At 47.3% G+C, this 15,169-nt stretch overlaps 1 protein-coding gene across 1 annotated transcript; it reads right to left on the bottom strand.

The window, feature by feature from the left end:
* Positions 1–6,332: 6,332 nt before the first annotated feature.
* On the bottom strand, positions 6,333–14,714 carry LOC119163571 (uncharacterized). The gene is made up of 6 exons (XM_037415591.2): positions 14,220–14,714; positions 12,912–13,042; positions 11,105–11,191; positions 9,524–9,585; positions 9,094–9,220; positions 6,333–8,542 (listed from the first exon to the last, which is right to left on the bottom strand). The coding sequence occupies exons 1-6, from the start codon at positions 14,401–14,403 to the stop codon at positions 7,517–7,519; spliced, it is 1,617 nt and encodes a 538-aa protein (XP_037271488.2). The 5' UTR covers positions 14,404–14,714; the 3' UTR covers positions 6,333–7,516.
* Positions 14,715–15,169: the final 455 nt, after the last annotated feature.

Here is a 15,169-nt window from a genome sequence, read left to right as displayed (position 1 = left end):
TGATCAAATAGTACGAAAATGGTACGAAGTGAATATATTCAACCTATAAGATCATAATTATCGTTAAAGTTACGTATACATGCAGAATTAATGATGGAAAAGAGCCCGCACATCCGTTAGGAGACACGGTCTCTGGTGCCATTTAAAAAAAAAAAAAAACTGGAGCACTCCAACACGCTTGCACCTCTGCGTGTGTATTATTCTTTAGTTATGAAAAAAACATGAAGAACCACCATCTTGTGCTACTTACTTGATGTGCTTAGGCGTTATTAAAAAAATTAAGAAAAGAAAACAGGAAAGGAGATATAGTTTACATACACAATGTGCTGCTTTGAGAGTGTGACCCTGGTGTTTGAACTTGCACTTAATTTACTTCTGTAGAGTGTGTACGTACATGAGGGTTAATTACTAAGAGGGGAGCACCTGTTCACTGAAAAATAAAAATGGGCACCTGTGCCAGACATTTCTAAATTATAACCAGGAACTTGCTGCTGCCCACAGAGCAAAAAAGTGTACAATAACTGCACCCAGCTGGCACTGACATATGGATAAGTTAGAGGATTCATTTATCAATATTTATACCCCTTGACCGTCATCTGTACACAGATATTATGAAACTGATGCATACCACCTTCAGGAGTTATGATGCAAATGCGTTCAGTTCACATGGCATGGCTTTAAGGCACTCAATCTTGCATTTCTAGAAAAAAAATGAACAAATTTGTTGGTTTGTAAGAGGAGCTTCAGTAATTTATGTTAATTAGCAAGCAATTAATTACCTAATCTTGCAAGCAGTGAGCTGCAGTCCTTCATAAAAAAGAATCAAATATTAGGCCCAAAATACATGCACAGTTCGTTATTAGGTTGTACTCATTTCGAGTGAAGAAACAGAATATTCTCGACGTTGCTCCTGCATCGCGACATGTTAAACGGTCGTTGAACGTAGTAGCGCCTCTAAAGGTGATTCTGTGCAGCAGTACCCAGCACAATGAAGTTAAATGACTGTAAGTTATCCACTCGAGAAGCCTGCACAAATGTGTACACTGCATTTCAAGCCATTTCGAGGCACATGCGGTGCCCCGCCACGGTGATTTAGTGGCTAATGCACTCGGCTGCTGACCCACAGGTCGCGGGATCAAATGCCGGCTGTGGCGGCTGCATTTCCGATGGAGGTGGAAATGTTGTAGGCCCGTGTACTCAGATTTGGGTGCACGTTAAAGAACCCCAGGTGTTCAAAATTCCCGGAGCCCTCCACTACGGCGTCTCTCATAATCAAATGGTGGTTTTGGGACGTTAAACCCCACAAATCAATCAATTGAGACACATGCGCTGCATGACGTGCCTTGGAAGTGTGTGTACAATTGTGCACACAGCGCCTGAAGGGGATATGCAACAAATAGCTGAAACATGGAGGATTAACTCGAGCAGTAGCTAAGTAGGCAGAGTGCTATGCGACATAAAAGGAGAGGAAGACGAAAGCTCAAAATGGAGAGCAAACCAAGGTAACCAATATTTTAGTTGACACAAGGGGACAAGGGGGGGGGGCGTTAAAAAATTTGGGGACACTTAACTCCGCCTTATTTAGTTGAATGCAATAGCGATATCCTGTTCATGCTTCAACCTCTAAGTACGTGCCATTTAATTAATGATGTTACTCGAGAAGTTTAACGTGTGGATTACTACAATGTAATCAATACATTTGAAAGCGGATTGTGTCAGGGAAGCTTTCGCATATGGCTGCATTTTGTCTAATGGGTAGCGTACTTTGAACCACCGGCAATCATGCGTGCGAGATATTTTCGAACTTGGTATGCACCCACTACGGTGTCTTCAGGGAATAGTGCAGTAATGTGTGTGCATTTTATAACTAGTGGGCGTCTTTTAACCACGAAGTCCTTATGATAATCATATGCTCTGATGCCCGATGGCAATGTAGGCGCGTACCATGCAATATTATTGCGATATAGCGTGTTGTGTTGTGAAGCACATATACAGGACGCATTGTTTGTAGAGCATAAACATTATTTTCACTGCATTTCGAAGTAGATGCGTGGCTGTGTGGTAAAAGAGCTCCTTGCCACAAAAACGGCCCGGGTTCAAACCTTACTCGAATTCAAGAATTTTTATTTTATTTGCATCTTGATTTCTCGGTCATGCACAAGATAATTTTTCACTCACAGCCAATGACGCTGGAATCTGCGACACAAGCTTTTAATGTGATATATATAAAAAAACACTACTCGAAACCACTTTACTTGGTGAAGACATGCGACACCGGCAGAGCTTACAGGTGCGAAATCTCCTACGTAGAGAACGCATGAGTGAAGACTTCTACAGCAAAACTGCGGCCTTTCCTGGGACACTTTTCGATTGAGGTGAAAATGCTCGACGCCCATGTGCTTAGATTTAGCGCACGTCAAAGAACGTCAGGTGGTCGTAATTTCCAGAGTCCTCCGCTATGGCGTCCCTAACAGTCATATGGTAGTTTTAGGATATTAAATCCCACCATTTACTATTTCAGTTTATTAACTCAGAATACAATGTTCGCAGTTATATGCAGACGAGCGTTCTAGGGCTATCCCTAGAATGCTATTTTCAGGTTGGATTGGCCCTGTATCTCCTTTCTAGTGTTTGTCAGCATCATGAGTGGCTCGTTAACGACTTAAGCAGATGGCAAAATGCATGTTTGGCACAACATTTTCGCGTGCCTAGAATTTTCCTGATGCATATTATTCTTATGTCAGCACTGGAAAGAAGCAAGCTGCAATTAACGAGCGACGTTATTAGTTTTGCTACACGAAAACTGTAATAATCGCATAGAGTAGCCGTTACTGACAAATTCAAAATACTTAACTTTAGGTAAGCAACTTCCAGTAATTTAATGATACCTCTACAATGTCCTGCAACAGGTTTTGATTCCACCAAGAGTACAACCACTGTATATTGTCACGTGCGTCCCGCAAAAAGGACGAAGGCGACAGCGCATAATGCGCATCTGCACGCTTTTATGCAGAACGCAACAACGAGAAAGACGAGGAACTCTCTCTCGCGCGTGGTTAATAAAAAGACCGACCCGCTGCTGTTTTCTCAGCATCTTCAAGTACGACCTCTGTCTTGACGTCGCGACAATATCAATGGGCAGCAGTTGTGGCAGCCATGCCACCGCAGCAGCCAGTGGCGAGACGACAATTGCTACTGTTTTTGGTCTATGAGCTCAGTTTATGCACGAATCGATTTGCTGGAAACTAGCATATGATGGCCATGCTGTAAAAATTACGCCGGTTAAGCCATGCATTGCTTAGGACCGATAACTGGTACCCATAGTGACGGAAAGGGCATGCAGTGATGGGAACTGCAGCAAAGCATGGCAAAGCTAGGCGGGGTGATGAAGTTTGAAAACTTGCAGGCGTAAAATGGATGCAGCTCGCCCAATACATGGGAACTCGGTAAAACTTGTCGTTGGGCTAGTTGGTACGTGCTTATCGAAATATAACAAAGATGCATGACCATCAAGGAAGGACTTGAGACAACAGAAAAGGTCTTTTTGCGATGATCACACATCTTTTTTCCGCTTCAGTAAGAAGTGGTTAATTGGAGATCATTGAAAGAGGCTCTCGTTTTGCAGTGGTCATAAAATAGTGATTTTTTTACTTCTGCGGCAAACCAATAGGTAATAACAAACTTAATTCAAGAGTAAATGGAATATGAGATATTGCTGTGTGCAGATTTTAATTCATAGTAACCTGTGGCTTTGCCAGGCTCCCACATGTCATTGTGATTTACTGGTCGTGGCTTAGCACAATGTGTGCATTTGTTCCCCAACTGGGCAAGACACGGTTCAATGGGGGCAAAAATACAAAAACACTTGTATTCAGGTCAAAATTGAGTAAATCTAAAGTATTCAAAAATAATTTTAAGTTCTCTGCTATGGAATGTCTTGTGTTGTTTTGACACATAAAACTCTAAAAACATTTTTCTAGTCAAGCTATGTCGACAGCTTTTTCCTGCTGATCGCCAGCATCATAGACACGAGCTGCCGATTCCCCTTTTCCATTTTCCTGTGCTGCCCTCAGGGGTTCAGTAGGGGCCAGGAGAACCGGCATTGCTAGAACGAAGGCCTCCGGGACCGGGAGTCGTCTCCCGATTTCTCCGCTAGAAAAGGGCGCATGCGCCGCGCCATCGTGAAACATGCGGATTGCTAATGTCCTGGTTAGCTCAATTGGTACAGCGACCACCCTGGAAAGGCATTGGTCCCAGGTTCGATCCCTGAACGGAGACGAATTTTTCGGCAACTAAGAATCTTTCCGAGAAAACCGTCCGAATTTCCTTGTCGCTTCATGCCACTAATGGGTGGCTGTCTAATTTTCCTTTCTTAACCCTTCGGCTACTTGCGGGTCTCCACATAACCGATTTGCAGGTACAGTGCAGTCCACTTATAACGATATCGAGAAAACCTAAAAATATGATCGTTATAACCGGTGATCGTTATATCTGGACTGCCGCCAAAAAATCGTCGCCGGACGTACCTCTTGTAGCTCCAGGCTTCATTTCGCTATTTTCACCAATAAATAAATATTGTAGATAGTAGGATGTCAAAAACAAGACTTTATTTCTTACTCCGAAGAACGCATCACGGGTTCGCTGAGGAAGAGAGACTGACCGACGGCGGGGTGGGAGCAGTGGGAGGAAGAAAGCACAGCCAGAGGTACATAGAGATTGTGGTTATATCAGAAGAAAAGAAAAGAAAGGTGCCGACCCGTAACTGTCTCTCCTTACGAGGACACCTCAACAGGTCAGCAGAGGAATGGGATATGGGGAATAAAAGATATAGGGAGAAGGAAGGAGGGATGAAAAGAATAGAAGGAAAATAGACGGATAAGAAGCCGCCAGCCAACGAGAGGAAAAAAAGGAGATAGGAAAGTGGGGATCCGGTCGAAACAGTCCAAGGGCGGGGTGCCACAATGCGAGAGCTGCACGGCATCAGGAGACCGCGGAGGGCGAACCAGTCGGCGGGAGCTACGCTGAAGTCGGAGATCGCGAGGGCACAACCGTCCAGCTTGAAATCCTCCGAGCGAAATGCAGAGGTACACAGCCGGAATGCCAACGAGGCCCCGCCCCGATGCCGCCGCGCCGCTTTGCTTTTCGCTTTTTTTTATTTTCTCTCTTTTTCCCGCTTTCGCTCGGCAAGCTACGAGTAGCTTGCCGGCTTGCCGTTGTAGAAGGCGGGGAGCCGCGGAGCGCGGCGCTTTGCTTTTCGCATTTTTTTTTTTAATTCTCTCAGCCTCTCCGCGGTCGACGCGCGGCGAGGCGCAAAACGTGACACAGCTGGCGCCATCGGTAGCGCGTCGCGCCAACTCGCGATGCTCTCCTCGGCTTTTTGAACGGCCGGGACGCGCTGCCGGCGCTGTGCTGCAGTGGCGGCCGATACGTACTCGCCTACGCTAACTTTTCGTCTTGTCTCGGCATAGTTCGTTTCAGAGGAACTTATCAATCTAAATGTTACGATTATTCTGAATGAAACATGCCGTCCACGGCAAACTTTTCATCGTTGTATCCGATATGCGGTGGATAACATATCGTTATATATGGTTTTTTTCCCCATAGCCCCAATGCATAAAATGAGACTGTTAAGTCGACCCATCGTTATAACCGATATATCGTTATATGTGGTATCGTTATAAGTGGACTGCACTGTACTAGCATGTTTCGACGATGTGAATGCTTTTACAATTATATGTCCAAACTTTCTTCAGGTCTCATAAGGGATATTGATGCTAGACTATAGAGGCAATGACATTTAAGTGCACTGGAAGAAAATTAGATGCAATTAACTAGAGACTTTGTCAGTTATGCTACACTCATAATCACGTGGAAGCAGCCAATACAGACAAATGCACGATGTGCCTAGCTTTAGCTACACAATTTACAGTAATTTAACGACATCTTTGCCCGCGACGCCATCCCGTGTTTCATCACTGAGCACGAGGCATGATCCCATTTCAGTTCTCTCTTATTTGCAACATTTCGTGTCGACCAAAACCCTAGCTATAAATGGCGGTTATCTATCAAATAATGCAAGTAGGAGTTCTTGCTGTGCTTACATGATCAACTCCAGACCTCACTTATTTTGTTTAGAGATTGTAGAAAATTTGATGCAGGATTCGGAGGCTATTTTTTGGGAACCCAAATATGGAAACATGGCTAGTATTTGAACACTTCAGTCAGAAATGTAGAAACTCTGACATTGCAAGCTTCATAATGTATGTGTTCACAGCTCTGCACAGAACAGGAATTTCCGTGCATGCAAGTTGTTCCAGAAAAAATGAGACATATCCTTCAAAATCAGTTTCTTCTTTCAGCCGATTATTTACTGCACACAACTCTTCCTTACTTTGCAGAGTTGCATGGACATTCCAGTCTTGGGCTGTAAAGATCTCCCACAAGCTTTTTATTTTTTGGTAGCTGTTCTTGGAACAGCACAGCACTGCCGATGCTGTAGTTAAAGAGTTCAAAATAGCACAATTCCACACAACATGCCCCATTGTCCCATATGTAGGCATATAAAGACTTTGCATGCATGTCATGAATATACGCCATACTCTTTGCATATGCATTCAAGAAAGCAGTAGTTCACAGCATCAGTCAAATCACACAATTATAGACTACTGTTCGAGTTCACCAGGAGGGGGGTAGGTGTAGAGAGGTCTATTGTGCGCCGTCAGTCTATAAACTATGTACAATACGCCTTAACAGTGAATTCTGTACAATGAAACTTTGTGCATGAGATAAAGAGACAATGACAACATCTTAAAATCAAACCGGAATGACAGACACAGTCTAGGACAGTTTAAAACCACATTATATACAAAGTTGGGCAATGATACGAATGATGTGGGACAATTGCTGTAAATATGAATTTGCTTTTGTTTGCAACAGATCATCCACTTGACATCCGGCTTTGCCGTGTGCACGAGATCCGACAGTTTTTAACTTATTGGCACTTCGGTATGTTGGAACGCTCCCACTGGTTCCTCTATCTTTATCGTAGTAGCCACTACGCAGCACGCTTTCACGCCAATCAATCTCACACCAAGTCAACCCGATTGCAAGGACAGCACGCCCATGCCGAAAGAAAGTGACACTCTTTGGCAATGTCTCCACTAGATGCATTGAACAGAAGTCTCTAGGAATAAGCTATGCAAGTTTGCAAAGCCCCTTAAATAGTAATTTCTAGAATGTCCTTGCAGTGAGGAAGCATTTGAGGTCCTTTGTAAAAGTACTACTACAACGTGATCTAGAAGAAAAAGGTTCTTGCAGGCGTAATGGAATAAATGTATGGCGAAGCACTGCCTTCACAGAGACAGTTGCACAACAATGAGCAAGATGAACCGTTGAATGATACAGCTCTTTTAATGCGCACTCACAGGCTGCGACCGGAGGAGCTATACTCCCCTTTGCATATGCAGTGGCATTATGAATTGATGAACCCAATTGATGACACAGCTTTGAGCCATGCTCACTGGCTGTAGTAAGGAAACTGCGGCTCCGCACATGTTCGCTGCTGCATCATGGCTCCCGGAGGCGTCGACGGCGGAGGCGGACCAGTGATGGGCCGGGGCGGCGGCAGGACCGTGGAGGGTCTTGGAGGCGGCATATTGGTTGCGCCACTCCAGTGAAACGTGGGCTGGTGGCCCTGCTCCTCGTAAGGCAGAGCCGTCGCGAATCGTGGTGGTGGCTGTGGAGGTGGCGGATGTGCAAACTGGGGCGGCGGCTGGTGCACGAACTGTGGCGGAAGAGGCCGCGCTGGGGGCGGAGGCGGCGGCGGGGCTGAGGCGTTGTACGTGGCGGGTGGAGGCATGCCTTGGGTGTATGGAGGCTGCGAGGGATTGTAGGCCATGGGCGGAGCCGCCGGAGCCTGTGGCGGTGGGTACGACTGCTGGGGCGGGGGCGGTTGACTCATGTGCGGAGGTGGCTGCTGCGGGGTGTACTGCGGCGGTGGGGGAGGCATCGACGGAGGTGGCATGTTTGTCGAGGCAGCGTTCACGGCCGCCACAGCAGCGGCCGCGGCAGCCCTCTTGTGGCTGTCGTCCTGAATTTGGACGGTGATGAGGTTGGGCCGACTGACAGTGGGGTTCTGCTGGCTCTGATACGCCCTGGGTGGTGCCACCATTTGCTGGGGCGGCGGTTGCTGGCTTGCCATCACAGGTGGTGGCATGTCTCGATATTCAGGCGGCAGGGTCTTCTGCGGAGGCGGGGGTGGTGCTTGCTGCTGGGGTTGCTGTTGCGGTGGTTGCTGCAGGACGCTGGCACGAGACACTTCAAGGGGTGGGGGCGGGTGCTGTGACACCGGTGGTGGATGCTGCCGGGGGTCGCGAACCATGAGATGTTGCGGCGGCGGAGGGTGGCTGGCCACCAGTGCTGCCATCTGCTGCTGCTGCTGCTGAGAGGGCAGGCCGTGCGACAATGCAGATGACTGCGAGGCAGCCGCTGCAGCGGCCGCTGCCGATGCTGCGCCTTTGAGGTGGCGATGGGTGATGTGGGCCTGCGGTTAAACCAGCATTGCACAAATGCAAGTCACGCCACTGCCTTGCATCCAGTCACAAGCAACATGACAGTGAACAAGCAGCCCGATTTATATAGCTCAGTGCAGCTTCGAATGTAGTAGTACCAATCGTTTGTTACATAATACTAAAGGATAGCTGTACTTCATCTAAGCATACTACTCATGCAACACCTGACTGTTCCTTTATTGACAGCTCAAGTAAACACCGACGTCCAAATCATCTCTTCGGCTCCTGCGCCATAGCATTACTTCGAAACCGAGTACGATACTATGCAAAACCAAATCGAATTGATTACATTCAATGACAAGTTCAACACAAGCCTCGTATCATGTGTAAAAGCACTGCTGTGAGTAACTCCTGGCCAAATCATTACTACGAGGTCTGGCCTGTACCTGTCATATCACCGTGTATCCCTCCAGAAAGAATGAGAGAGCACTTACTAAAGCAGTAAATTAGGCACATTACAAAGCAGTGAAATGTCCATTTCTGAGTAACATTTACACAGCTGACATGGCGAACACGTAGTCACCTGAAGGTCCCTCTGACTCAAGTATGTCCGTCGACAAGAATCCTTGCCCTGGCGACTCCCACCATAGGTGCACATGAACACTGTCCCAAGGTTGCTCTGCTCAAGGCGCTGTACTTTGTCATTGCACCTGCAGGCAACGATTAATGACAGGCTGTAGACAATAACAATCGATTGGTGTGTTGCATAGATGCCACATACAAAAGACAAGCACAGTGCTTCGATGGCACATCATCAGTAGCACGATCTAGTGTGCATTCTACAATGAAATGTTCATTCTAGTCGGACGCAATAAGTCAAGGGTCCACTCATGATGCTTACGCAAGTCTTCAACAACCACGCATGGCTAGAATGAACGCTCTATTACAGGATGCATACATTAACGCATCCCAGGTAATGTAGGTAGCTGCATAAACCTGCAATGACGACGTACCTGTAACACGTCTTGTCAGCCTTTTTAGCGCAGTCATAGCAAAACACATGTTTACACGGTATCTGAAAGAGAAGGGAGACATTACAGGTTTATCAGCATTTCAAAGTAAGCTTGCATCACACTAGCATAAAGCTCTTTTCTTTCTTAGTGACAGAAATATTTATGTGATAATTGCTAGTTCAATTTTCAACTAACCAAAATACACAACAAACCACCAACCAATCTGAAAACAAACTCTCAAGATATTCTCTACAACTCTGTGTCGCAGTAAAATCAATTTCATTGTTACAGCACCCAGACGTTTGCAGCTCACCTGCTGCCATCTCACCTTTTCTTTTTTCCTTTAAACACAAAACACTAAAAGCATAATGTACACTTTTCATTTGCACTCTCATGTGCCCTGATTATGAAATGCGGTTAACTCAATTTGTGCAGCACGATTGAACAAGACGCAAGGAAACAAATGATAAACGTTGTTACGACTCGCACTGCCGCCAACACTGTTGCGTAGTGCGCTAAGGTCACAGGCCGCGAAGGTTGTTCCGTAGCGCGTTTCTCAGCTCGCGGCTGCTTCTGTGCAGAGCTGATAGACGAGCGGACAAGACACGGTGAATTAAGGCAATGTTTATGTACAACATAGAAATAGAGGCGTTACATATTCGGCACAGCGGCCAACAGCTTAGGGACTTGAAGAGCCAAGGTGTCTTCTCTCTGACGCATACGTCGGCTGCTTGGCATCGCGCCACTTGCTTCTTTATAGGCCCCTGGTGATGCCTTACGTCACCAACGTTCAATCAGAACAGCCGCTGGGTGCCGTCACGATCCTCCAATCCGGAGCCACTGCGCTGAGTTGCACCCATGAGCAAGTGGTATTGCCACGCGTCGCGTAAGACTCGCCAGACTGAATGGCGTCGATTGCATCGTCGAGCTGCTATCGGGCCCGTGGGTAGAGGGAGCTCGCCGTGCGTTGCGTAAGACAGACCGGCGCCGCGGGCTAGATGACGTCGTTGAGGTGATGGTGTCGCGCGCGCTCGCTCGCCTTGACACAGATTGCCTTTCCAGAGGCAATGACGTTCGGTGTGGACTCCCAGGCGTGAAAACGTGCGGGCGCTAGTTTTTTGCCATATGTAAACATCAAGCCATCTATTACACACGCAAGCATGTTCTCAAAACAACAAACACACACCACAGGTGACAACACTAGAACTGCAGTCAATTACTAATGAAATTTACACAAGGAGCACAATAACAACCAGCTTTAGAAATGCGAGCAGTCTTCAATCCCTTCTACTTGTGTTTTTGTATGCATCAATAATGTGGGCCCATCAATGCGCAGACAGCCTACCTAGATTTCTTCTCAACACGAATGTAAGGGGACAAGCCACGCTCAAATCAGCCACGTGACATATTTCATTGACTACCTTAAAATGGTGTAGCATAATGCTATGTTAAGAGTCTTGACATATGGCCACTGAATGCCTCAAGTGTTCTTATGTGACATGCCACATGGCTTCACCATATGTCAAATTGCTCTAGCCATGCACACTTACAAAAGAGTTACTGCTCTTTGAAAAGACTCACCATGCGTCCGTAAGTCAGAATGGGCAATGTGCACTTGTCGCAGCAGTGAATCATCGGGTTGATCAGCTTCTCGCCGATCAGATTCACCTGTAAAATGAACCCAGGCAATGAGCACGACAGGCACAAGATTCCAGGCACAATAAGAGACACTGTCAGCTACGTGCAGTGGACGTTACTTGTGCTATACTATGCCAACAAATAATTACCAACTATGTGTAATAGTACAGTTACACAGAGTCAAAATCGTTAACAGGTTGTTACATGCTACAACAAATGAATCCTAACGATTATTTGTAAAGCAATCTGCCGCAGCGGCTAATACTAGTGTCAAATGAGCACTTTTGATTGCTATGAAAGCTGACCGATATCGTCAATGGTCGGTTCTAGTGGTCCAAATTCAGATTATGTCTAGCACTTGCCAGCCCAACTGCGACGCACAGATCACAATTAAAAGTGATCGTGAAACAGCAACTGATCCTGATCAAGACTATTACGCATCAGCCCCCCCCCCCCGATTATGATAAAATATGGCCGTGCGACAAAGGTACTGCACGTGTCATAGACGTGACTCCTGGTTATGAACTCGAATGGGTCAAATGCTGCTGTAATTAGTTCTAGATGCATCTCATCTCAATATACCCTGGCTAGCTGAAAGTTAATTGATAGGCCTCGCAACAGTGCTTTTTGTAGCCTGTGCTGTGGGTCGACACTATGCACCCTGTTGAAAACTTGGAACATTTCCCCGGAGGGAACCTTGATGGAATGCGAAGCAGCAGCGTTGCGCACTAGTTGAACAGCGCTAATGCGGGTGCTGCGGTAAGCAATGGGAGATTCGTTTGATGCGATGGCTAGCGTAGGTCTTGTAGGTGACATGTACAGACATGTTTCAGCGCGTACGTTAGGCACGCATCAGGTTTATTGTCTATGAACCGACGAGTCGGCGGTGTAACAAGCGGCGGTCGCGGGAGGGGAGGTTTTGCGGGTGAACAGACGAAGCGGCAGCTGCGGGCGCCGCGGTGAGCACGCAGCAGGCGAGAAAGAGAATGACATCAGCACACACTGCGAGGGGAGCGTGACATCAATGCGCAGCAGTGGCATGACCTACTTGGCACTGCGCCAACAGCTGCGGCGCATTCGTATCGAAGGACAGCATTACACAGGCTAGCCAAAGATCTGCTTTGCATCTAATACCGAGCAGAAAAACATGGGCAGAAAACATGAACAACCCCCTCATAGGTAAAGTGCAAAACCAACACAACCTAAAAGGCAAAAGCTAAAACCAACTCACCAGAACGATTGCACACCTAAGTTAATATCTAAACACATGCAGATCATGCTGAGAGTTAATCTCGAGTACTGGGCAACATTCTTAGACACTACAAACCAATTACCCACACCTCCACACATTTTACGCTGCTCAAAGTATGAATAGTACGTCTGAACTTGATTGTCTACAGGGTCAGAAGAGATTGCCGAGCCATGTTAGACTTGGCGATCTGGAACATCACTCTTGCTAGGCGAGGACGCCAAAACATGGTATTGATGAATTCCAGAAAAGAACGGAACAAGATAGTCTTGCCTACGTGCTTTGAGTAGCACCTGTGCAGGCATTCGTGCTGCCTCTCTCGCGATTCAGTGCTTTGAGTCAGTACACGTTAGGTGCAAGCAATTTATGGGAGAATTCGCTACATCCACACACACATGCACAACAGGTGAACTCCGGCACACTGCAAGTTCGCCAGCGTGAGCGCAGTTGCAGCGCGGCTTCATTTTTTGGGGTTTTCTACGAGAAGTTGTTTTCCCCCACCTTGTGGTCCCATCTAAGCTTCTTGTTCTGGTGCAGCGGTTCGGGCGGTCCCGTCCGACCCAACGGTGAGAAGGTCGGGGGCTCAATTGTATCGGCTAACAGACTTCGGTCATCTTCTTCTTCCTCAAGCTCTGCAAAAGGGAGTTGTTCGAACATTGTGCCTCATTCAACAAACACTACGACTTTAAGGATAACTGCGATTTGGGAATGTTAGTATAGGTTTATATACAAGAGAGGACAAGTCGAAAGCAGGTTAAGAACGAACACAGGATGAAACATTCACTAGTAAGTGAAAACTTTTACATGGGAAAGAACATTCCCGTATACATGTGATATGAATCTTAAGACACCATGAGCCATCATTACCTAAAAACAGTATTAATCAATGAATGTTTAAATACAACAAAAATGCGTGTGTGAAAACTGGATGCGGCCATTTGGTGACTCGCAACGTTTATATATAACAACACTCTTTTTCACAAATGTTCATTTGCTAGTTTCATGCTCCATCTTGTGTTCTCTTAGTTTCCGATAAAGTCACTTTTTTTTTTTGTTTTCTATTACGAAACACCACCGCGATAGCAACATTTCTAGAACTGCAACACAAGATGTGGGCATACTGCAACAACACTCCACGCGATCCCGCCACTCACCGCTGTAGTTCTGAGGTCGGTTTAGGATCGCACCGAAGCCGTTTCGAATTATATCAAAAGGATCGCGCTCACAGGAGTCGGTAGTGCCCAGGTCGTAACGGGGCAGCGGCGAAGTCGTTCTAAACGCGTCGCCTCCGTTCGGCAGTCCGAAAAACGGGTGCCTGTTCGTAGTAGTAGCGGCGGCGAACTGGAAAACACCGCGACCCGCTGATCCGTTGGACACGGGATTGTCGCAAAACGGGAACCTGCGAGGCGGCGGTGATTTGTACAGGTACATCGTGGGCCCGCTACAGAAGATCGTGGATGCGTTCGGAGTGAGCGCGACAAGCGTTGGTAGCAATACAGCAGGGTCGCGGCACTTATGGCGACGCGGGAAAGGGCTGGGTTCAAATGAAAGCGAGATCACTGGAACTACAGTGGCGTTCCACCTGCACGCGACGCAGTGAAGACAAAGCAGATTACGAAACGCACGTGCACCTCGACAATAACGAAACACCGATCCTCAGCGAAAGAGGAAGAAGAGGCACTCGGTGGCACGCGCGGCACAGCACACATTTCGGAAACCGGCACACAGACGCACCACACTTCGCGCGCGGGTTTTCAGCCCGCAACCAATGATCCCGGATGAGATGAGAAGGCATAGACTACTACGTACTGTCGCACACGGTGGGCTCGTCTTTCGCGTTGTTCTCGCCATCTTCTTCGGCGGCCGATAGGTTCTGTTCGAGTTCTTCCTCTTCTTCGATGGCGGCGGCATTCTTCTTTCCCGCTGCGGTGGACGAGGCTTTGCGTCCGCGCGCGCTCTTACGACCGCGCCCGCGGCCCTTGGCTTTGCCCATTTTCTTCGCCGTAGTCGCTGGAAATCGTGGAGGGGGGCAAGCGTTGTGATTACTGCGGCAGGCGAGCAATTGGTGTGGATTCGAGAGCGGCTGTTGCCGGCTTATTCGTTTTGCAAGATACGCCGCGCCGTACTGAGCGGCGACGTGGGTGAGTTAAAAAAAAAAAAAAAAAAAGCTTGCGCCTTGGTTATGACAGCTGTGGTTCACGTATGGGAACTAGCAGCCGCAGCTTCGCAAGGAAGTCTGCGGAGAAGTACGAAAATGTTGCCGCTACATACGGACACTGGCGCTAGAAACGGGTACCGCAGTAGGCGGAGGGAAGTGTTTCGGTTCCCCCGGTGGCACGAACCTTTTCGAGGCAAAACGGTTCGGTTCACCCAATAGCCGCTTAAAACCGGCTTGACTTGGCTTAAAGTGTATGAATAGATGGCGTTAGAATCGGTGTGTTAAAAAACACTTTTCAGGCGATTCGGGCGTTCTTTATTCTGTGGTTCAGGTAGAGTTCCTCACTAGCTTGTGACACACAGTCTGTGGCGGGTTCATCGTATTCTAGTCGTGATGTTTTTTTCTCCGATGTTGGTGTTGGATTGGACTGTAATCTGTTTGAAATGGCGAGAAGCGCCTCTGCCCGTGGGGTCGTGGTCGCTTTCTGTTGTTAGAAAGTGATTCATACGCAAGTCGCTGCCGCTTTTCTTAATTCCTGTGATGTCGCCGTGTTTATCGAGTAGTGAACGTCATTCGCCCGAAGCACAGAATTAACACCTAC

The sequence above is a fragment of the Rhipicephalus microplus genome, chromosome 9, assembly GCF_043290135.1.
Source record: "Rhipicephalus microplus isolate Deutch F79 chromosome 9, USDA_Rmic, whole genome shotgun sequence".
Taxonomy (NCBI): Eukaryota; Metazoa; Arthropoda; class Arachnida; order Ixodida; family Ixodidae; genus Rhipicephalus; species Rhipicephalus microplus.
The sequence above is the reverse complement of the archived record's forward strand: the minus strand, read 5'-3'. Positions and strand labels throughout refer to the sequence as shown.